This window comes from Epinephelus fuscoguttatus, linkage group LG7 (genome assembly GCF_011397635.1).
Source record: "Epinephelus fuscoguttatus linkage group LG7, E.fuscoguttatus.final_Chr_v1".
In the NCBI taxonomy this organism is placed as follows: domain Eukaryota; kingdom Metazoa; phylum Chordata; class Actinopteri; order Perciformes; family Serranidae; genus Epinephelus; species Epinephelus fuscoguttatus.
This window is the reverse complement of record NC_064758.1, coordinates 18227125-18252630: the sequence shown is the minus strand read 5'-3', so window position 1 is coordinate 18252630 and position 25506 is coordinate 18227125. Positions and strand designations below refer to the sequence as shown.

The window sequence follows — 25506 nt, the reverse complement described above, 5'->3', positions numbered from 1 at the left end:
AATAATTTCCATAATGCTGACACAAGTCTGTCTGAGAGCCATGTTAACAAATCAAATGAGTGTTTGTGGTCTGATGTATTTTTGTTAAGATCTTGTTTCAATTACAAAATTAGATGCAATGTAAGTCTGTCAATTATTTTCTTGATTGATCATTTGGTCTGTAGAACATCAGAAAAAAAATGAAAAATGGCCAACACACTATCCTAAAGCACAGGGTGGCATCATTAAAGGGAAACATTGCCAAATTTCAACCAGCTCTGTCAACTCAGTGTGTGCAAATGAATGATGTTTGGCTCCGTCCTGTGCCACAAGCGCCCAGAACACCCACTCATTTGCCAGCGGACTGATGACACATTTCACCTCACCCAGAAGACTTGGATCAGTCAGTGGATGGTCTGGGTGCTCTAGGCACTCATGGCACAAGGGGATGCCAAACACTTTAATCTGCACATTCTGTCATGGTGCGGTTGAAAATGGGCAAAGTTCCCCACTAAGTGTCTTGTTTTATACACTAACAGTCCATAATCCAAAAAAAAAAAAAAAAAAAAAAAAAAAATCAAACTAGTATAATGCAAGACCAAAAAAAGCAGCAAGTTGCCAAATTTAAGAACCTGAATCATCAAGTGTTTCAGTCACTCTTTAAGCAAAAATGACTTAAACAATTAGCTGATTATGAAAATACTTGCCAATTAATTTTATATCACTTGACTAATTGTTACTGCTCTGGTAAAAAGTGTTTGTGTTTGTTTGAGTATGATTACCCCTTGATGAATATCATCCCTAATCAGTTCAGTGTCAGACCCACCAGTCCCCTGTAGAGATAACACCCTCCCATATTAACTATTACGTCTACATGGACAAGAGTGAGGCGTAGTTCAAGGACGGGATTAGCATGAACCAACACTACAGACTCTTCCTAAGCAGGAACCAGGTTGTTTGTTGGTAATATTTGCTTTAAAAAAAAGTTATGCACAGATTTCACAGAATCTACGCCGCAGTACTCAAGTTACACAACTTTGACCAAATGTATATAATTAGTATGTCTGTGTCGACCGTATTGAGAGCAAAGAAAAACTGAAAAAGCTCCTTAGTCAGATCAGTAGCTTCACTGAGCCATCAGTTGATATGAGGAAATATGCAGCTCTGGCACTGTGACCTGCAGTTTTGAAGTACAGAGTATTACCATCATATCACTGTGAATACCTATTGTATTTCTTGAGTATTCACATGGATTTGTGTGTCTGATATTCCCTAGTAGGGGAGTAGGATAATAACCTGTTAATCAGAGCCCCACTAACAGTTACAGTCACTGGAATTAACACTGTGAGGGAAGGTGTTAGCTGTCCTTTCCCTGAAGAAACAGTTCTTCATATTGGATGAAAACATTCATGTTATGACACTTTGTATTTTGAGTAATTGTTTGATTGTGTTTGTGTTTTTAATATGGCTGCACTGCAGCACTAAATACAAATTTATTTAACTGACACATGCAGAAGATGAATAGGTTGGGTCCTGCTCACTGGCATCTCAGTAATATGGCTGTTGATTGATTCCTCCCGACAGAGAGTGGTAAACAATCAATGCTATTAAACTTAAATTAGTTGTTGCTATTTTAGTGATATTAAAGTGGATTCAGTGTACAAACAGGTTCCTCTGGGTGACATTAAAGGCAAGACTGTGTGCCTTGCATGGTTTGTTTTTCAGTTTATTGATAACACCTGTCTGGTTGTAAAAGAATAAAAAAGGTAAATACGGAGATAACCGTTGAGCTGATGGATGTTCTCTGTGCTGGTGTCTTTGTCAGCCATCAACAATGATCACAAACTGCTGCCATAAAGAAATAGAAATGTAGCTCATTTACAACTTAGTCTTTAAGTTAATCAGTATTATCTGTTGCTTTATCTTTGATGACCTGAGCAGAATGACCGGCTTGTCCAGACACTAACCTTGTGCTCTGCACCTCCAATATTGTGTGGTTGCACCCCAGACAGGTGCATAGCTGCTGAAAATTTAATGAGCCCCAGGGACATGGTAGCTCCGTGATAGCTGGGCCCCATTCACTCTTCTCCGCCACCACTCCCACTGTTGCTGTTTACCACCATCTCCACGGCGACACACAGTAGCCCCAACCAGCGATAAGATAATGAGGAAAACAAATCCGTTTGAATAGACGGGCTGCTTTCTAGTCACTAGCCTCAGGCATTGTTTAGAATTGAACTTTGCAAAATAGAGATAGCATTCTTGTTTCAGGGTTTATTACAAGCTGCAAATTTGTATCAGTGAGTTTAAGGAGGTAATTGGATGGCTCAGTTTGTTCTGCTTGAAAAATCACATGGACAACATGACCGCCTCTGTTACATGATCACTTTAGCAACTGTTGACGAAACAATAACATGAGAGTGTTGCTGCAAGCAAGCAACAACCAAAAACCAATTACATTTGAAGTTTTTTTGCATCATTTTACTAAACCAGTGGTTTAAGTTCTATTTCATGAATGCATATGCCATTCATTTCAAGACCTCCACCTTGGCTTTGACCATTTTAGACTTTTGAATTCTGGTGAGCTGGTTTTAGGATTGAGGCTTGGTACCAGTATTTCTATATCTGACATATATCTTTATCCAATACGACCTTTTGATGACAGACAATAAAAGGATCTGCAAGAGTTTACCACTGAAATTTATTCTTGACACAGCATTTAGAGTAACTACAACCACTGAAACACACAATTAAAATGTATCCTTATACAATGGTCATATTATTGCCTTTGAAAATGCACATACAATGGTTTGTGTGATATGCAACAAATTAGTGTGAATTACCCTCTAAATGGCAATGTCATGCTACATACTTGATGTAAAATTACATAGGTTAGATTTAGGCAAGTAAAGTTGAGTAGGTTAAAATAATTCAAAGTTCACTTGGTTTCACACAAGACACAAACACCAGTCTGCATAAGGAAGCAGGATGGGGTAGTGGATAGGCCAAACAAACACAGGATTTTCCCCCAGCAAACTTTCCCTCTTTATACTACTTCCTTCTTTACTTCAGTCAGCGTATTTGTCATGTTATTTCAGCCTTCCTGATTATTTGGTTTACATACGAATTACTGGCTCATAATTATAGGGGTTATATCCAAATTCTGGTGTGTTACTTTTCATAGGTATACATATGATTTGTGTGTGGAAACTACAACTACCACATCTATTCATTGGTTGGGTAAAATGTGTGTATGTACAAAATGTAAAGAAATACCAGTGCTGATTTAAACATACATGAAGTACCCACTGAGATGGTTGTTGTTTTTTTCCTTTAGTGTATAGTTGTCATTTTTGGATAACAGTATAACAAGTGACACAGAGCAAATTCATTTTCTATTGAATGACATGCACAGGTTAGCGATCCCCTGTGAAGTATAGACAGGCACTCAAGATAGAGGTCTTACCATAAAATGGCAGCAGTACTCAGTTGTCTGCAGTGTTGTACTCATTAAGCAATCAAAGTCTTTTTGTGTTCCAATTAGCACAACACAGATGTGGCTTTGTTTCCCAATATTTTAGTGTTTGTTAGATTCTTAAGCTAGCATCTGAATTGGTAGCTCGTTCGCCTGTCCATCCCAGAGAACCAAAACCAACAGGCTCATGTGCTGTGCCTCTGCTGATAGCCTCAGCACACAAAAGAGTGAATGAATGAGAGAGAGAGGGAGACGGAGAGAGAGGCTACAGACAGGTTATGCAATCAATTAGTGCAGATTAAGATCTTTGGCCAAGCCATAATTCCAACATGCAGTTGAAAAGGGTAGACCTCTGCAGTAGTATATTCTAAAGTTGGCTACATAAAGGTTTGTTGGAAACACACAAGGTGGATACACAGGACAGTCTCCGAATTCCTTGTTTAGTCTTTCCTCACTTCTTATGTTTACAGAACAGTTGCTGAGCAGGAATATGTACTGTATAACTCAAATGGATCATACGGTCCACCATAAAATTAATTTAAGACCATCTTCTTTTAAAAAAAAAAAAAAAAAAATTAAAAAAAAGTAATGTAAGCTTATCTGTTTTGACCATAGTCTTTGATAATAACTAGATACTAAATGCCAAGATGGCGACTACTCATTCCAATGGAGTTGCTCACCTGGTGCACACACCAAGAAAGTTTTCTAGCTTCCAGGTTTAGTTCCGTGGTGTGCGGCCCACTGAATGTATGCAGTAAGGTGTCTCCCCCTGGCCCTGCCCACCAGTTCTCGTTCGGTTCGTAGACTTTACATTGTGATGACGTCAAAGGTATTTAAATCGCTTTTCTCAGCTTGAGGAAAGTTACATATATATAAATCCACCATGGCTCAAAAATTCAAAATAGAAAGAGTCATAACTGATCTTGTTTGCAGTTCCAGGTGTCCTGTGAACAGATTTACAGACATCTCTTTTACAATGGGGGCCTACGGGGAAAATCCTTTCTGGGCTGCAGGGGATTATTTCGCTGCAGTACTGCGAGTGGACACTGGGACAAATTTGCTGCAAGGGTCAGCAGTTTTCCTGGGGGCCTGGTTTTGACACAGGAAACAATACTTCGGCCAGCTGGTTCCAAATTATCACGAATTACAATTTAACAGTGAGTTCAACATTTGAGGCGAGAAATACTCAATACAGTAACAGAATCTTGGTTCATATTTTATCAGCAATGCCTAGTTTTAACATTTGATCTTGTATTTTCAGCCTCCGTTTTTACAATACAGGAAACGGTAAGGCAGACACCTCCTGTTCAAGAACTCTTGCTATTACAGCTTACCAGTGCACTACAATATGTTTTGCAAGACTCTTTAGGCAAGAAATAGGCAATATGGTGACAGAGTCTTGGTATAAATTTGATCACCACTGCCTAGTTTTAAAGTTTGATCAAAGTTTGGTCAGAGGCTGAGAGAGTCATAGGGACGGCTCTCTCTCGATCCACTTCTCTTTGTGTCCATAGTGGCAGGCATCTGAAAATGCAAATATATAATAATCATAGTTCAAGCAACAGCCCTTCAGCCACCATAACACGTCATCCGCTGGATTTGAGCTGAGCAGGGAGATCTGGGTGCTGGTAAGATGGAGGGAAGTTCACCATAGTTCATTTACACATACTACCCGAACTGTTATCAAACAAAGGTAGTTTAAAATTGGCAAAGTGTCCCGTTATGTGAGTTGGCGTTCAGCATTGCGTTTATACAAGAAGAGTAAGGGGTAAATAGGTGAGTAAAGTTTTCCACGCAGCCAGTGGCTGAGCTGCACTTATTTTCCTCAGCACTAATCTTCTTAATAACTTCTTGGTACAAGTTGGATAAAAACCCTTTCTGTTCTGTTTTACAACAAGAGGTTTACACTGAGGAAAAGCAATGTAACGTGCCATTTTGAGATGCTCACAGTATTAAAACTGTACACTTTGAGAGAGTACTGTTATCAGGTTATAACGTAAGACGTGCAATTTTTAACGTGAAGATTACTGCACTGATTACATAAGGTGAGCTCAGGGCTGTTTTATCTAGTTTGGATATGTGAAGCATCAGTGGGAAACATACCCTAAAACCCTGAAGTGTTCTACTCAAATAGGACCACATCAAATGTCCCTGTGTGTCCCTTGAGGTTTGTTGTCTGTGTTTTAATGTTGTTGTCTTACAGTTTTTGGGCTCTGCTGCCAACAGCCATAGCCTCTAAAATAAAGCCCCATTCCCACTGGACAAATAACCCATTAACACCTGCTAACATCTGGCTTTTGTGGGGAAGGTTATAATCAGTATTCCCTCGGGGGACAAATGACTGCAGTAGTCATGGCCATTGGCTTCAGCATCAATCGGCCCGATCAGCAGTGATGGAAATATGACACCTGGGTAGACGTGCTATTCTTAGCAGGCAGACTTTGAGAGACCGAATAAATAACAGATATAAAAAAAGAAGTAACCACAGTAACATTTTACTGGCCTCCATGCGTCTTTCTACTGTTTACTAACCTGCATTCCAGCCAGTCTGTGTTGCCGAATATGACACACCAGGAAAAAAAAAAAAAAACAAAAACAGAAAGGCACACTCGTCTACTGCATGGCAATGAGAAAGCAGTCTGTCACCTATTAACAGCTTTCCTGCATTTAAAAACCTGCATACATGCACTAATTTTGGTGGAAAAAGGGTTAAAGATATAGACAAGAGCTGCAAATTACGTTATCAGTAAATTTCCACGAAAGAAAGAATTCTTACACAAAAGACTTGGGTCACCTTGTTAAGTAAAGAGCATAAATTCTCCCACAACATTCTTTATTATTTATACAGGAAAAGCCACTGAGAAGCTAACAAGCCTCAGCTATCAGACAAGAGGACTATTAGTGTGACATCAATTACTCTACCAGTAATGAAGATAACCTTGCTCTTTGTTACTGTGTACATGGGGGACGGGACAGTGCCCAGACAATTACTGAGGTGAATTACTCATCGGAGCTGAACTGGAAATATATCAAATGTCTCCTTCTTTAAAGTGCATTTTTTTTTCTCTTTTGAGTGACAAAGTGTCTGAGGACCCATTGGGCCACCTGCTAGCTCTGTCGTCACACAAGGCTAATTTCTTTCTTAGCTCTGTGAAATCCACACCTGTTCTCCAAAAGCACCTCTTTAGTGAAGTGTTCAAGCCTCTTCACTTTGGAGTATTGTGACAAAGGCTTGTGTGCTATGTTAGAAATGCATTGGTCCTACCACAAATACACTCGACTTTGTCATTATAACGAAGTCTGTGGTTAGGATTAATGATGAATGCAAGCTTCTCTGCTATATAGACCTCAGTGAGCAGGTGAACTTCAGCCCACTTTGGTTACACTCAATAATTAACAAGTCTGCCCACTTCCTGATGACAGATCTGTAGATTACTTCCCCTACTTATTTTCAAATATTTTAAGTGTCTTTACTTGTAATATTTTTCCTGAAAGACAAGCCTGAGCCTCAAACATAACCACAAATGTGCCGAAATTTATACCTATATATTCCACAGATGATTTTATTTTAAGAATGTGTATCTATTTTCTGGCTCAGAATAAGACCTGATTGATCATAGGTAGGTACAACCTTGTCTGTTAAGATTTAGACCAGAACATCCACATGTGGTGTAATGCAGGGTCTTTAGTCACCAGAGTTTTGGCCTTGAGCCACATCCTTGGGAGGGAAAGTTTGGCAGGGTCATGTTTGTGTCTACAAGATCCACCTGTCCACTTAAGCCCTGCCTCTCATTTTCCTCACCTCCTCTGCTCCTCCTCACCTACTCAGTCTGTCTTGGTGACTGGCAACCCTTGGATAAGCACAGAGCAAGTCGGGCAAAGCCAGTGGAGTGGTAATCCTCTTAGGAGACTCATTGCTCATTTGTCAGTGTCCAAATAAAGCACACCCTTATGGGATTTAGTGGGGAAGCGCTCATTCACTCCCTGACCTCCCACTGTGACTGAAAAGATCTGGGACAAGCAGGGATACAAGCAATGGATGGGAGGCGGTGCTAAGGGCCTTTTGAAATAGGGAAGCGGGATTTGGCTCAGTGTCACTTCTGTCTGCTCTCAAAATAGCTGCTTGTTGACATTGACAAAAGGGATGTTTTCCTGTCACAGTTGACCTTTCAGATCAATGGGTTTCTGTCATCTGACAGCTGAAAGAGTGAAAACAATCATTTAATTGTAGTGTCTGAAGAGCACAATTTGCTTATGGGATAATGAGCGGATCATTTAAATGAACTGATCCAAGTTGAAATAGGAAGTAGGCAAGCCACCATTACTGCTGCAGTGCCCCACTAGAAAACCAGCACACTGTACTGTGATGTAAGTAAGGGTTTTGGCTCTTATTATATTTCATGTTCATCACATAAAAGTGACATTTATAAACCAACTTATAACATACACATACAAAAACAAAAACAACCCAAAAAAAACAACAACAGAAAGCCTGACTAGACGGTGATGAATACAACGATAATAAGCCTATTACATTACCAAAAAGGAAAAACCGCTAAGAATAACAAAACATGGTGTCTCTTAGGCTTAAACTCATTGGTGGTAAATTAAGATGCCTAATTATTGGGCCCCAGTTACTCTCAAACTTAACCTGCAAACCCAGTGTATTGTTTCGCCTCTCTAGATGTATTCCCAACACTAGTTCCCCAAGCCGCCTAGAGAAACAAGGAGCACTGGTAGCCTTCCTTTCCCCAAGAAATATCCTCTCTTTCAATCTCTCAGAAAACTTACAATACCAAGAGAAGATATACTGCCAAAATGAGACAATTTTAAGACAAAACCAAGAGATTAGACCTAGGGTACCTTATGTAAAGTAATATGTGTCACAGTTATCAGATACATGAGGATACATTTTAGAAATGACACAATTTTGAGACTAGATGTTTAGAGCCAGGATGTTTTTAACAAAATATCTGACTCATAAAGTGAGCTTGAGGAACAGAGAGAGTTTCTTTCAGCTCAATATAAGATGCAAAGTGATTATTAATGTACAGGTCTGCAGTGGTTGTCAGCCGTTTATCCCTCCACATCCTTTTGAAGAGCTTTTGCTTAGAAGTCTTCCCAGCATATCATGCACAACAGGTTATATATTAAAATTTAGTTATCAAATGTCATTAAAAAAAGCACTGTAGTGTTTATTTTAAGAGACTTTTCAATAAAATTTAGTCCAGTTTTAAACAATGGCATATTGTTTCTCGGCGGTGCTGTCATCAACTGCTCCAACAATAAACTGAGATTTTTAGAGAAAATTGACAAGTAAATGCTACAGGAATTAAATAAATTTTACTTTCTTAAATCTCCATTATTTGAGTGGTGTACTACCAAAAGACCGACCAGGGACTGCTAGAGACTGTGATGCGATTATAGGCAATGGTGGGCCACCAACCCATTTATCTCTTGCTAATGTAGTACTATGTTTTCTGGCCAAAATTCCACTTTTACAGGATGGTGTGTTTTTTCCAGTCTTGGTCTCAGTGTAGAGTTTAAGTGTTTCGTGGTAAAAATCACAAGAACTGAAACCTGGTGAAACAAAGAATCCTTTACATGTTAGATAAAGTTAAGGATTTAAGAAATCAAATGGTTCATTTTTAAAGAAAGCACAAACTATACTTAGGCTATACATTGTGACACATGTTAGTGACTGTGACCGTTTCTAGGCAGAACAACAGAGACAAATTAGTGTTTTGTTTTTTCACAGGCTCTGTGTAATGGTTTTGCATTCAATTTAAATGTTGCCTTTCAAACACATGCTCTCCTTTTTAGTTTATTTACCCTGGTAACAATGCATTATGTAATAACTAGACAAACATGTAATAAACTTTTCCTTTATTATGTAATAACACTAGATTTTGTAATAAATAGCCTGAACACAATATGTAATATATTCCCCACATCTTGTGATAAATTATTACACACTACAGAGGTTATTATGAAATGTGAGAGTTTTTTATGAAAATGTAATTATACATGCACTATGTATATGCAAAAAATATTTGAGACAACTGATGTATCGACATGAACTCAGTAAAACCTTCATCCAGGCAGTGAGGTTTGTACCATAAGACTATAAAGCTGAATCCATCACATAGTTGAAATCCCAGTGAGTTGCATTTAAAACCCACAATTGTAAAGTATCTATTTATGGGAGTCAGTAGGCTTTATGGATTCAGACTTATACGTGTAAATGAACAAGTACCTCTCCTTCCAGCCATTTGGTTTTCAGTGATGACAGCAGGACTGGCTGCAACATACAATGTCTTTTATAGATACTGGATCTTCATGCGTATCTTCATTCACTTTACTGTTTAATTCCCCTACAGTGTTGTCAACTCCCAAACTAAGAATGGTGCCACACCGCTCTACCTGGCCTGCCAGGAGGGTCATCTGGAGGTCGTCCAATACCTGGTCAAGGATTGCAGGGCGGATCCAAGCATCAGAGCCAATGACGGGATGACACCTCTGCATGCTGCTGCCCAGATGGGCCACAACACTGTCATCGTCTGGCTGGTACGTAGGAATGTTGTAACACAATAGATCAAACCTGTGATCTGGCAAATTAATGTTGGATAAATATTTTTGAATGATACTGAGTTCTAGTCAAAGTCAGCATATTTTATATCCAAAATGACTCTTAATGTCAGAACTTTGTTGCATCATATTTAAAAAACAGGTTTTTACTACTGAAAAAGAAAGGCAAAGGTTTCTTTAACTTTTTCCCCTAAGCAGCTCTTGTTAATTCCTAACTTGTATCTATCCTTACTTCAGATGAGTTTCACAGAGATCAGTCTGACAGACAGGGATGGTGACGGGGCCACGGCCATGCACTTTGCAGCTAGTCGTGGCCATGCGAAGGTGCTCAGCTGGCTGCTGCTGCACGGAGGAGAGATCGTCACTGACAACTGGGGAGGGACCCCACTTCACGACGCAGCAGAGAACGGTGAACTGGAGGTGTGTGTTTGTGTTCTGTTTGTTGTTACTTCTGTTGTGCTCAGTCAGTCTGAAATTAGCATACATGGTGAAAGATGGAAATGCTTTTTAAATAATTGGGTGTTTAATGTGTGCATCTACTTATCTAATATGATGGTAGAGTGACTGTGCAGAATGTTGGCTGTCCTGATCCTTTCTAATAGTAATGGCAACATGAGCAATAGCAGACATGAAGTAGCCTAAAAAAAACCACAATGTCATGCAAACAATATTCATATAGGTTATGTAGAAGCATTATGATTATTGGTGCTCACATATTCATTCCGAGTTTGAAACTTGACCATCCGTTTTGAATAAATGGCCTTTGGCTTATAGTTTTACCACCACTCTGACCTTCTACTTTTACTAACATTTAGTTGTGTCCAGCTTTGGTCAGTCAGCTGTTTCAGCCCACGCATGATGTATTACAACATAGAGAAAATTGTTATTTTGCATAAGAGTGAACTCAAAGGAAGCTGACCTGACATATGAGGTGCTGGCCCAAGTTTTGGGCTGGAGAGAACATTATTAGGAAGCTAACACATCGAGTCAATATGGAAACACAAAGCTTTCTCAGTCTGAAAACAAGCAGCTTAGTCTGACGTCCACCTGGCACTTGGCAGGGGTGTTTCAAAACTGATGCTTTAACCTGTTCCAAGTTTATTTTTATTACCAGAAATGCTCTGAATTAAAGAGGATGTAGTATTCTGCTTTTAAGGAGGAAATTTTATTCCAGGTTATCAATAATAGTAATTTACAAGCAAGACTGTGTCTATGAATGGTGGTCAGATGGTCATTGACTAATCAGGTCATATTTTGCATCCTCCTAGGAAGGGTCTTATAACTAATTCAAATGTTGATGGATAAAAGAACACTTCAATTATAAAAGAACACTATCTTTTATACTCTAAAGTGACAATTTTTCTCATGTCACTCTCCAGTGCTGTCAGATCCTTGTGGTCAATGGGGTGGACCTGGGCATCAAGGATCAGGACGGCTTCACAGGAGCAGACCTAGCTGAATACAACGGCCACTCCCAGTGTGCCAAATATCTGCGCACTGTGGAGAACATGGTAAGAGACACAGTTGTGCACCCTGACCAACTCCAGGCCCCAACAGGGCCAGACCCACAAGGAATTGATCAGTAAGGATCAAAGTGTTTTAATTTCACAAACTTTGAATCCCATCAAAGAAATAAAGCATATGTAAGAAACAAATTAGGTGCAGCTTATTCTATCTTGATCTAACCATTGGATGTTCCTTAAAGACTTTATCTAATAACATCAACATTAAAACTATACAAAATGTATTAATTTCAATTTTTTCCCCCTAAAACGTAACCAAATTATGTGCTGTTTGCTCTGTCAAACCAACTGCAACCCTTTAGTGTAGGTCAGTGGTTTCAAAACTAGGGGCTGGGACCGCAAATTGCAGCCCAAGACATATCCGAGGGGGTCACAAAATGATTAGAGAGATGAGAATTTTTGTAAGGCCTGTAAAAAAAATCTCCAGATCAAACTATCCAAGAAGGAAAAATCACTTTTTACTGTTCATTATTTACATCCACGCTAGGGCCTCAACCCATGACGGGGTCACTGGTAGACTTAACTGATTTTAAGGGGTCACAAGCCAGTCAGTTTGGAGCCACAGCTTCAGGTGCTCCAATGTTTGATGAATGATTATACAATATGTCACACACTGCTGGTTAGGTTCTCATCAAACATTTTCACACACTAATTGGTCTAATGGGAATTCTACTCAAAACACAGTATTTGTTCTAGACAGAGAACAGCATGTGAACTGTTGCCTTGTTTGTCTATCAACAGGACAAATGCTCAACCTCCTATTCATCCCACTCATCGTGAAATCCTAATTAGTTATCATTTCTGCTATAGTAAATCCTGAACTGTCCAAATATTCCAATGCAATACTAGTCATACTATTGATTTCAAATATTGTAATAACTAACATTCAAATTCTTAGTTGGTCCCCCAGGGCAAAAATGCCAAAATGCAACCCTAGAAAACACAAGACCTTGCACATTTCAGCAAACAACAGCTGTCACTGACCCAACATGTCCCTTGACTGACATCAGTTTTTCTCTGCTAATTACCAGTGCTATCAACTCTTGATACACAGTTGACTCTGCATCTTCCACCCACTGGTATCCCCAAGCGGCTGGAGGAATAATAACTCTTCCACAATTAACTCTCTTTGGTGTGTGGGAAACATATTTCCCCCCTCTTGCATTCCTCCCATTAGGGACATTAAGCCAACTGAGTCCTGCGCTGTGGGAAAAGCAGAGGGCCCCAGAGCCTTTTTGATCAGCTGTGAGATGTTTCATTAGTGTGCAGTAATTAAACTCATAATGCTGTTCTCCTCATGTAAGACATCAGGGACAGGGGGCTAGTGAGATTTAACAACTGATGAATGAACAAGGAGATAATTCACGATTCATGCATCTGTTTTGTGCAATGACACTGTATCCTTTTACAAATAACTGTAATTAAACAGACATGATGTAATATGAGTAATTACTTTTAGGGTAGCCTTGGTATTTTCAACCTGGATCCTCTTTTCCCAAGTTTTTGTAATTAATGAGTAATGTGAACAAAACTTTTGAAATTGGTCCAGTATGGAGCTAAGGGGCTGCAACTGGCAGCTTACTGTTTATTTAGATGGAGTCTGGTCAGTTTGGTGAGAGCAATTTTGGGGTTGTCTCTGGTTTAACAAAATAATCGTACTCTTTAACAAAGAATTCTATCTCTGTAAGGGTCTTTTTTTATAATGTTCTGAGACACTTAGAATAATAATCTGAGCCCTTTGGTGGCAAAAACAAGCACTTCCCATTGACATAAATTGATGGTGTACACATGCCCCCAATGGTGACACTGCAGCCTGTTTTGCGGCTACCATCTGCAGTGGTCTCACTCAATCCAGGACCAATTTTAAAAATATTTTTAACAGATTAATGGTTTTACTGTTTTCACTATTGTGGAAATCATGTCCAAACTTTTGGCAGTCCAACCAAACCGATATAATACCACTTGTATTTATGAACTGTATCCTCTGACAGAGTGTGGAGCACCGTGTTCTGTCTCGGGACCCCTCAACAGACCTGGAGTACAAGCAGCCAGACTCGGGCCTCTCGTCCCCAAACACCACGATGCCCCCTGCCAGCCAGGCAGCACACTTTGACATCAGTTCACCATCCAGCTCCCTGTCCAACTATGACTCAGCCAACTCCAGCCAGTCCAGCACTGGGGAGAAAAGGAGCAGCTTAACAATGTCACGAGGCCCGCCCACGCAGCTGAACACAGTCGCACACACAGGTCTGACACGCACGTAGCAAAAACATGCAACTTTTTACACTAGACTAGAATTTTGTTTAAGTGAATCAAAGAGGTGACTAGAAATGTATGATATATTTCATTTCCATGAATTCCCAATAATATCCCATTCTGTTTCTAAATTAAAATATCAAATCATGGTGAGCACAAAAGTCAAATATATATTTTTTACCAGCTCATAATCAGAACAATACTGGAGATGAAACAAGCTTTGCTGTCTTCGTTTATTTAGTCATGAATTTGTGACTGTTGTGTCTTATGTGCCAAATGTAGCATCTCAGCACTGGAGGAACCCACAGCCATTTACTGAAGTAGAGTTAACAACATGCAGCAGTTAGCTTCCTTTGGTTTATGCCACAGGTGCATGGTATACTGGTGCTGCACCCTAGTGGTCTGTGTGCACATAGTTCATTTTGGTTGGAGAGGTGGAGCATCATTAGAGTAATGCATGTTTCTCATTCTTGTTTGAATGGTGTATTAAGCAAAGGAAATGGAATAAATGTTGAAAGTTATACTGAATGCTTTTTGTTAAATGGGCCATCTCTTTGTCACAGGTGCATCAGAGTCAGCCATTTCAGACATGCAGGCATATATGGACATGCTAAACCCAGACATAGGCTCAGACCCACCGAAGAAGGAGGTACCTGCTGAAGCTGCCTCCAAGCCCCCGCCACCACCAAGATATCCACCTCCACCTCCCCCACAGTCTCCCCCAGTGCCCCCTCCACCTCCAGGCTACCCAGCACCAAAGCCCCCTCAGGAGCCAACGTCAGCTGAGTTCCTGAAGGTGAAAAGCAACTTGCGACACGTGGAGAGCACTACCAGCAAGACGGAGGTAAGGACAGAGGCAGTGAGGTCCTGCCTGAGCTCACAAGTTGAAGCTGTTTGTATAGGCGTCTTCATCTAGAGGGAAATTAACAAAGAATTCCTATTTTTTCATTTTTTTTATGCCTGTCCATCAAACAGTTTCACTGTTCAGAAATAATAAGTAGGGTGTCACCCTCTAACTTATTATTTCAGAAAGACAGACAGACATAGTAGTAATTCCTAATGTTTCTTAAATGGGGTTATGCACCGCACATGGCAGTATATTATACACACTAGGTTATAAAGGTGTAACAATACATCAGTCTTGATCAATATATCAATGCCATAATCAACAATCCACGATTATCAATGCAAACAAATATTATCATCTTTTATATGCGCCTTTATTTTGAAATTACCATGACATGTCCGTGTCACCATTTCCATCCAAGCACACCTCGGTCCTTCCATCTAAACGGCTACACCAGGCAGATAATGGTAAGCAGCCACAAAAAAGACAATGAGAATTTTCTACTAATATCGTCTCCTGTCAATCACAGGACCCTGAACTGAATCGAGTCTAAATCGTATCATAGCAGATTCTGTGATATCAGCAAATACCATATGATTGTTCAAAGAATCGATATGTCATATTGTTATGAAACTTGTGATTTACACCCCTTCAAGGTTGCTCAAACATGCATTGATATCCCAAGTTTAGAGAAAATTATTTAAAAAAAAAAAAAAAAGTTTTGCTGAGACTGTGACATGATAAGTGATATGGAACAATCCTAAAGAAGCAGCAGGACCGGGGTGTTTGGGTTAAATTGGCCATTAGCTGCCATTTTCAATTGTGTCTAATCAGTTGGTTATTGCTCCAGTTGGGCTATTGCTCTTGTGTAACAACGTGCCTTGTCTGGGTGCCCACAATGATGTTATTGTGTTAGCGTGGCTGACGAGGCTAACAAAGATGCTCATTACCGTGGCAGGCCTGGCATACACAATGGTTGTTGTGATGGGTTTGATCTTAATTCCAGTAATTAATCTGGCAACAGATCACTCAACAGTGTGTTTAAAGAGCTGACAAGGAGCAGCAATTAAAATTGGCATCAACATTAGTTTCAGTGCTGCTTCTGGTGGTTTGGTGCTGCTGTGAAGAATATTTAAGCTGGATGTGAAGTTATTCTAATTTAATTGTAATTGAGTTGTTTAGAGAACAATGTAATTACGACAAAGATAACCAATCTGAGAGATCACTTTCACCTCATGAAGAATTTATCTCCCGGTTGTTGCCATGACTTCCAGTATGACGATAGCAACACACAAGTCTCTGTCCAATTGTATGAACAAAGTTAATTTAGTTTCAGCCAAACACCACAAATGTGAGAGTGAGATTTTAGAATATTCCTAATAGTTATTGGATATTTATTTTCTGCAACTACAACAGAAGCAAAATGGTGAAACATTGTTTTAAGTTGCATAATAATTTGTTGTCAATCGGCCTAAATGAATGTCGTCAGTCAGTGCAGAGGTGCTGTATTGCTGGAAAAAATAATCGTTCAGGCAGAAAAACAGATGCTGTGTGTGTGTAGATCTGCTATGCAAAGTCAATTATTGTTAGCTGCTATAAAGTCCACAGGTAGCAACAGTGTCCTGTCTCCAGGGTGAACTGTGTGTGTGCACGCATGTGCCTACAGCCATATGGGGGAGAGTTTTTAATTAGTGCCACCCCCTCTCTGCTCTGTACCCAGGTGACCAGCCCGGGGCGCGCCCTCATTAACAATTTAACAAAAGCCAATGCTCAGATCACATGTACACATGCATACACACACACACACCAACACACACAATCAAGATCAGTGTCTACCATATACATTGGGAAAAACAATCTACCTTGGGCGCCATAGTAACAGGGAACAGTAACCTCATCCAGGGACACAGCCGATCAGATGGACTAATCTTGTACATATTACAGTTTTGTATGTAATAAACTTATTCTAAAATTCCTATTAATGACCCGCAAAGAGCCTGTTGAATGCAGATGAAAGTTTTTTTTTTTTTTACTATACAGGCCTTCCCTGCTTCTGCTTCTCCCCCTCATTTGTCTGTATTTGCCTTGACTGGAGTCAAATGTTTCGTGACAAGCTGCCAAACAAATGAGTGCTTTGCCTCCCACATTTTTTATTCTTCAATTCTACTGTAGTCACTCCAGAAAACTTGGACTTTGAGATCTCACCAGTGATTAGTATAATTTCTGTTGCTAATTCAGGGCCCTGAAGGCTAGAGTATTCTCATAATCCTAAAGCCTGAGAGATTTGTGTGTGGTCAGCCGTGGTGAGGGCAGCACCTGGGTCTTTGTGTTTTGCATAAGAGGCAGTGGGGCAGGGTTGGGGAGTGGTTGGTCTGTGGGCTGCTGGTGACATCATTGCCATGACTGTGGCCGGCCTGATAGGTTATTGATGAGGCCTGTGGGTAAAGTGAGAGGCCAGGTAGAGTGACAGGCGTAGCACCGAGCGGAGAGGTGGTGACACTCTGGATTTGGTGACAGCTACTCTCTGTGCTCCACTGGGCTTTGTGGATGAGGATCTGCTCAGAAAGCAGGAGAGCTGCAGGAGAGGATTCTTAACGCTAAGGTAAGGTTTTATTAAGGAGGAGGAAGAGAGCTTTGTTCCTAACGAGGCAAAAGGAATGTCAAAGATATAACAAATCGCTTTGTGTATTTTGGCGAATCTCCGGGTTCTGGAGCAGTTTGAGCTGCTTTATGGTTGAACAATGAATGCGTTGCATCTTGTCATGTTTTAATTGTGTGCTTTTCTTTGTGTGCAAGTAACTTTTAACTTGTTTTATAATGGCAAGACCACCCTAACTGTGCGTGACCTTTGATTAACAGAGACTTTTGCGAAACCACATGCAGATGTGCTGGACCATTTCAAACCTCAACCAGGCTAAACAACCTTTGATAATGTGTACAAATACATTAGACTGTAAGAACAAATATATAACAATGACTTTATGCTAACAGACAGATCCGTGTAATGGGGAGAGAGGCGGTCTGTCTGTGTCGTTTATACATCAGTGTAAGGGATGGGCAGCGGGGGGGGGGGGGCTAAAATGCTTTGAACATTTGCTTTTGTTGGCACACTTCCCTGGAGGATGACAATCAAACCATCTGTAGTGCTCCCCTGCTCACATTACCCTCCCACCTGATGAGTGCTCAGGGACCATTTCTTTGACAGCAGACATGAGTCAACAACACTAAACAGGCTTATGAGAACTGAGAACAAGACACCACAAAAGGAGGAGAGGTCACAGGTCAGCTGTCAGTTATTCCCACCTATGTTAACATTACACATCTGCTTGATGTCTGAGGCTCTTGGCTAGATGTTGTGAAAGGTCATAGCGTTGGTGAGCATTTAAATGTAAATGAACTTCCCTGGATTTGAAAGGCAAAGTAACAAGAGACTGAATCACTGTGACATGGCCCAACGTCAGTCATTGTCAATTGTCAATTAACACACAGGCAGCTGGCAATTGATTTGAATTGCGGAGATATGTGAAAGTGGCAAAGTTGTTCATTTCTGCAGTCATTTTCAGCTGTAATTGTAACGTTTAAAAATGTGTAGTTAAACATGATGGTTCGACCTTTCTGACATTTTTGTTGACCTTTTTTAAGTACTGTGTTGCTTTGCCAGCATCTTTGATAAACCAAATCTACCAGCACAAAAGCTAAGCAGTGTACTGCTGTGGACGAGGACCACAGCAAAATGTATTATAGCCACCTAAAAAGACACACATGAAAAATAGCAGTTGAAGTGTACACTTTATTTGGAACATTTTCACCACTTTACCTAATGCATTAACTGATTGAGGAGGCAGTAGACTAGCAACTCCCATGTTCTGCAAAGAAAAATCACTGTTTTTGTCAATGGAATCTGTTGGCTTGAGCTTCAGTACCCCGTCAGAAAGGGCTGTCCGACAGCAAGGTGAGGAAAACCTTCAAAATATAGCATACACTTCAACTGATACAGATTTTTTCAGGTGGACCTTTTTTTAGCTGGCTAAAAACTAAACAATGAAGGCATCGTTTGCTCAGCGCCATTTCATTTATATATATGTGGCAGAGTTCTACTCATAAGTTATTGTAAACGGTAGTTGTGATTTTGCCTGTACATTTTGCAATATGACTAAGGATTGCTGGTAGATACGCTGTCAAGGTTAAAGGTCCAGTGTGTAGGATTAAGGGGCGTCTGTCTATTGGCAGAAATGGTATATAATAATCTTAACTGCATTTCCATCAGTGTATACTCATCTAAAAATAGGATTTGTAGTGTTTTCGTTACCTTAGAATGAGCCGTTTATGTACATATGGTGCAGCTTCTTTCCCACAAAGTTTGACATGTTGTTCTACAGTGGCCCAGAATGGATAAATCAAATACTGGCACTAGAAAGGACCACCATGCGTTTTCATGTTGGCTACCATAGTTGAGTAGATGCCACTGAGTCCCACACACTGGACCTTTAATTCCTGAAAATATACAATATAAAGGGGCTTCTTTTCTCACATTTGCACATTATTTTTGTGATACACTGTTGGAAAAAAGTAATGCCTTGGACAAGATTTAATGCAAAGTTTTCTGAGTGAAGTACTACATGCAAATACAAGGCTTTTTGCATTAGGAAAATGTATCCACAGATTGACCTGAAGGCTTAGTTATTTAATGCAGGGTGAGTTTACCTACTGCTAATACGTGGTTACATACAGCCTGACACACACATCTTGTAATAGCAGCACACAGTGAAGAATCTCAGATGGACAGGTGTTTGATATCCTGCCTTTACAGGTCTAGTTGCCGGAGATAGATGTCAGTGCGGAAAGTGAGAGTGCTCAAATGAAAGGGTTAAGTTAGTGACCTCTCACCCTGTTCTGTGGACAGAAGGGTCTCCCTTACATACGTGCAAAAGCTGCATGTGAACTCTTGTGTTCTGTGGCCCTGCAGGCTGCTGTGGTCACACGAGAGAGCTAATCTGGCAACAAAGGCTACTAAGAATGTCTTACAGTGTGTTGACCCACAAATGCTAAAGCACGGTTCAGCCACATTAAAGCCATTTTCTGCCATTCACCACTCAGGATTTCTCAAACATCAATGATTTTGTTATTTTGTCAATACTAACAATGTTGGCAGCTATAACTTTAGAATCATAAATGTCATCATGTTTAATTTATTTTATAAAATTGAATAGATCATATATTATTATACAAAATTAAAACACTTCATGTTTTGCAAACTGAATTTTCTGAATACCTTAGTCTACTGTTCCACTACTGATTTACTATTTTCCATTACCAACTAATATGCCTTTTGTTTTCTTGATTTTTTTCAAGGTGATTTTTTATACGACCAACAGTCCAAAACCAAAGAATATTCTGTTTACTATCTCATAGAGGATACAGAATTGAGATAAATCCTCAAATTTAAGAATCTGGAGGAAGAGAATGTGTGGTTAACATCAAAACTAGGGCTGGTCAACATATTGTATACCTAAATGTAATAAGTTACAGGTTGATCGTTACATTGTTAGAAATGTAACAAGTAATGTAACTACTTCAATTACTTTAAAGTGATGTAACATATTCCATTTGATAACTTTTTGATTACTTTTTACATTTTTTAAATTTACGTACATATCACTAGATATTCCCCAACACCAGCCTTTACCCACTTAGTCATTCAAAGTCATTAAACCAAAGCTATTTAATTCAAGGTCTCTCGTTTTTCCTCACACTCATTTTTTTTTTCGTAAGAAGCTGAATCCTGGAGAAAACCACAACAAACTGCGGCGCGTGGATTCAAACAGGAGGTCAAGGAGCTTCAGCAAGCAACCCAGCACTGGGGACTACTACAAGACCCTGGGCAGCGACACAGCCGAGCCCCGAGGGAACAAAGACATGCCGCCCAACGAGGAGGTAAGCCACATCTCTGCTGTTTATGACAGTTCAATATTGTGACAACACCACACATCAGCCGGTTCATCAAATCAACTATATGGATACATTATATGTTCAACATGTAACATCTTGTGCTTCTGTAATATTTTGGCAAATGTTTTTCTCTAGATACCTTTGCCTTGCAATACTGTAAAATGCTATGTGTGGAAAGGTCACCACAACAGAGGGTCTGTATTTCTCTGTATCCACCTTCATTATCATAAAACAATAAGCACTGACCCAATGGCTGAGAGGAAAATGCCACTATTATTTAAAAGTTGTAAATGTAAGTGGTTTATTATATTATTCCTGGTGGTGGATGGAAACAGCAACACTGAGATCTCATGGTATACTATTTCCATCAAAGGGCCTTTGTTGCAATTTATTTAAATGTATTTTAAAAACAAAATATGTTGATGATATAACACTGTAATTACTGCTGGTCATCTTACATCCGATCTAGGTCACCTCACAAACTTGACTGTCATGTCCTTTTGATGTAGTGCAGCTTTGTTCATCAGGGCAGCAGCTCATTTCAGACAATTAATAATGTAATGTAATGTAATGTAATTGTAATTTAGCATGTAATGCAAAGTGTAGGAGTTTACCTGACTCAGAATTATGTCAGCTGAATTGAGTTTGGCTGTTCAATATGAATATTGGACTCCTTCTTTCCATATAGAGTTTGAGAATTTGAACAGGGCTCAGCAGGATGTTCAGGGTGACAGTGATGGTAACATAATACAGTAAAAAAGCCAAGTTAGCCCTCATGGCTAATGTATGCTAACTACGATAACAACTGATCAGAAACAACAATTTTTGCTGACACTAGATATCAAACAAAAGCCAGAGACTATATTGTTTTAAGTTGCTGTGAGTTGTAAATGCACCACTTCTAAACAGGTAGCAGAAGATAATGGTATTTTGGAGCCTGACCGGGCAAAGTCTTTTCCTCCCAGCAGCTGCTACTGTCTCACTCACCCTGGGTCTGGGTCTGCAGCTGTCTGTATAGGACAGCAGCGTGAAAGCGAAGAGCGCTTAGCGCTTACACCGAAACGTCCCCAGAAGTACACTGACTGACAAACAGAAAATGGATAAATGAAAACACAACTGTTTGACTTGAAAGAATCTCAAATGGAGGGGTCTCCAACTGATTAATTGAATCTTCAGTTTTCATGGAGCAGCCCTGGCAAAGTCTTTGTATAACTTTATAATAACATAATATTGGTTCTAACTCTAATGTATACTGGTATATGGCTCATAAAATGTTGATATATTGTGCCCTGGTTATACTGTTTAGGCTCCTAATAAGGTCCTATTCAGGCAGAGGTTTAGCGGAGTGCTGCTGTGTTGGCGTTACCACAATGACTGCATTATTTGCCTGTGCATTATGCCTCACAGCATGTTACATAATCTTGTGTCCTTCTGAGCTTTTGTTTGCCATCTGATGCAAACTTCTCCCTCATTTCCATTGCCTCTTGAGTCTCCACCCTGTTGTGTAAACTGTCCAAGAACCAATAGATCAAACTCAGGACAATCCCAGACAAAGGAGCACATAGCGGAAAGTCACTAACAACTGAATCTTGTATTTTAACTCTGTATGTATTGGCTTGTTTTAGTGACAGCTTGTGATATCCTTATATGTTTTGTATTTTCTTGTTTTGAAAAAGCTACCCGACAAACAAATCTGTAAAATAAATTTAAACAAACATGTAAAAATGTAAGAGGTATATTTAATCCAGACTTCTTGAGTAGCAACAAGGGACCACAACTGTATTTCACTGTGCAATTCCGTGTTGTAGAATAAAAATAAATGGGCCGTGAACCTTTATGTGAGGGAAAACATTCAAATTTTCTCAGCGATTTCCTGATCAACACAAATACTGAGATTAACTATACTTCCTTTGATTCAAATTTCAAAACAAAAAGAATGTAATGAACCTTGTCGTTTTTATTTGGAAATGATGTAGAGCTGTAAAGTAAACATTTTGATAAAGCTTTTACTGATGAATGTGTTGCTGATTACTTATGGTGTGCAGGCTCAAATAGCTTATAAAGCCATACAAAGGGAAACAGAATCCTGGTCATAAACCACCTGTTTGCTGCCACATACTTGCACAGGCAGCTGAATGAACAGAGTCTGTTAGACTCTCGTCAACGTCCCTGGTGAGGTGTTCCTATAATCTCATGGGTATCATTGGTGTGGGCGTTCTGGGTGATACGGGGTACAATCCACATTGAGCCAATTAAGGTCTTGGCGGGGCCCCTCCTGGTCTCAGAGGCACCGTAGCAGATGGCCGGCTAATCAACGGGAGCAACGGCACGTGCTGCCAAGACCCATCTGGACACAGCCCTCCCCTCTACTCTCTGGGGGGTTTGAAAAGTAAAGGGGGCAACAATGATGAGCACACGTCTGAGGAACTAAGGAGGGGCGGGGTTGAGTTAAATGTCACGGCCCATTAACTTGCTTCCAGCAGAGTTATGGCACGCTTTCAGAGCGTGTCAGACACGTGCATGCGTGGGCGTGGGGGTTAAAGTACTATCACTTTCAGTGACAGATGGCTTCTTCTCACTGTTTTCCCTCAGAGTTTCCCCTTGAGATTATTAGTTCTGTTATTATCAGCAGGGTATTATGTCTTTATGAGTTGATTAGCAGAGGGAGGACACATCTAATTGGGCTGCATACATCTGTCACCGTTGACAGTCTCTATAAAAGAATGTGATGCTCGCTCAGCCCAACAGGAGTGTCAACGGGCATGCCTATGCAGGCAGGGAAAACACAATCACTGTTTCATACTTGATTATTTTTGATAAATAAATGAATTAAAAATTAGTTTGGGTTTGTTTTTCAAAAGTCAGAAAAGATATTAGAGGTGTTGATTGTTTAATGTGTTTACATTTGTTTAATTTTTAAACATTATTTTTTACATATTTTAATAATAAAATAGCTGGCAAAAATCACACTGACTACTGGAACCAAAAAAACTTTGGGATTTTAATTATCACTGTTCAAGTGGTGTTTAAATTTAAGTGGACAATATCACTTTGTGGGCCACCTGTCACAACCCTGTTATCAGTGACCAAATATTGGCTAACAGAGTAATACAACAATGTGGTTGCTAGGAGAAAGTTAATGGGTATAAAATATGACTGACTAATTCTGCTCTGTCCCTCCCTCTTCTCCGATCAGGGCTCCGTGTTATTGGAGGAGCCTACCGACAGCCCCACCCATAGCTCTGAGAATGGCACCACAGAGGAATCAGTGGTGCCGCCACCTCCTCCACCGCCTCTTCCCCCAAGCAACCCGATGCCAACACCCCCTCCGCCTCCTCCATTGCCCCCAGAGACGCCAACCACCCACAGTCACTCTGCCAGTAGCACCTACAGCAATCAGCGGCGCCTATCTTCCTCATCAGGAAGTGAGTGCCCCTTAAGTTTTTATTCCTCTTTCTTCATTCCTTCTTTTCTCTTTATTTCCTACTCGTTTTCTGGCACTAAACATCTGTTAAAAGTTCTTAAAAAAAGATGAAGATAATACAATGATGCACATTTTTCTGGTAAAATCTATGCTTGTACATTATTGTTCAATTATTCCTAGAAAGCAGAGCCCCTGGTATTAATGGGCACAATGTAATCTCACTGGGTAAAGATGAATTGGGTCTGACCCTAGCATCCTAAATAACAGATTATAAATTAATGATGTTGGGCTACCATTACCCTGAGAACTGGTTTAGTGTTCATCCATTTCCTTAAGTGCTCCATGCTGCCCTGGACGCAGCTATCTGACAGTGTACGCGCTGTTCTAGTTGCAGGGAAAATTCAACTGATCTGTCCATAGTTCCCATGAGTATTGAAAATGCATGATTTTAGGATTAGAAAAATAAGTCCTCATTGTAGGGTAAGGTGTGGTAGTTAAAGTCCTAGTATTTCATCCAACAAGCTTTGACAATTGAAAAGCTGTTGAAATTGCTTAATAACATGTGTGATCACTGCTGAAGTTCAATATCATAACTTACTATCACCATTTCTCACATTTAACTAATTAGTAATCAACCACAAGACAAAATTGAAAATAAATTATATTAAAAGTAACACACCTGAAAGCAAATGAAGCACAAAACACTATCAAAGAAATCAGCATGCCTTCCCCTAGCCTGTGAAGCACCATCAACAATGAAACCTCAGAGAAGAATAATATGAGAGACAATATGTCCGAAATTCGAATATACAACATATACAACAATATGAGAGATAAAAACGTATCAAAAACATTAAATTTTACAATTAACAACATTTTACTAGTGCAGTTCTTAATTTTTGGAAATGGCTTGCCAACACTGTTCTTCTGCTTATGCTGCACTTTTCTCCCCATTAACCCCTTAATGTAAATTTCTGTTCACATGTTCATTCTTTCATCTGCTTCATCTCCATCTGTTTCCTCTTTGTTTTGTTTTTTCCTCTCTTTTTGCCTGCCATGGTCTTTCCTCACTGCTGCCCTGCCAAGGCGCACATGTGTCTGCCTCTCAGGCAGAAGAAGTGAGACAAAGACTGATGAAGAGTAAGTACAGACTGTGATCCAGTCTTTCAACAGAATCAGTTCACTCATCATAAACACATAAGATTCATCAGGCTCACAATAGGCCTCCGCACTTTGCTCTTATCATTTAAAAGTCATAGTCTTGAGTATTATATATAGATATATTGCCACTCTGTTGCAGACTTATGAGACAACAGTGACTCAACCTGTGTATCCAGCTTATCACAGTAAAAAAAAAAAAAAGTATATATATATATATATATATACATACACATACACACACACACACACACACACGTTCATTTCCAACAGGAGAAAAGGCCATTGTTCAGAGTAAATAAAATAA

The 25506-nt window shown here is 39.8% G+C and overlaps 1 protein-coding gene across 2 annotated transcripts in view; it reads left to right on the top strand.

Annotated features, from left to right (window-relative positions):
* Positions 1-25506, top strand: part of espn (espin) — a 55248-nt gene that overhangs the window by 5866 nt on the left and 23876 nt on the right. Inside the window, exons 3-10 of one of the 2 annotated variants that reach the window (XM_049581954.1) lie at positions 9835-10021; positions 10280-10462; positions 11422-11553; positions 13557-13812; positions 14385-14665; positions 20441-20602; positions 23814-24042; positions 25128-25181. In XM_049581954.1, the coding sequence (XP_049437911.1) occupies positions 9835-10021; positions 10280-10462; positions 11422-11553; positions 13557-13812; positions 14385-14665; positions 20441-20602; positions 23814-24042; positions 25128-25181 (1484 nt within the window). The remainder of the gene's footprint in view (positions 1-9834; positions 10022-10279; positions 10463-11421; positions 11554-13556; positions 13813-14384; positions 14666-20440; positions 20603-23813; positions 24043-25127; positions 25182-25506) is intronic. The other variant, XM_049581955.1, reaches the window with a different exon arrangement.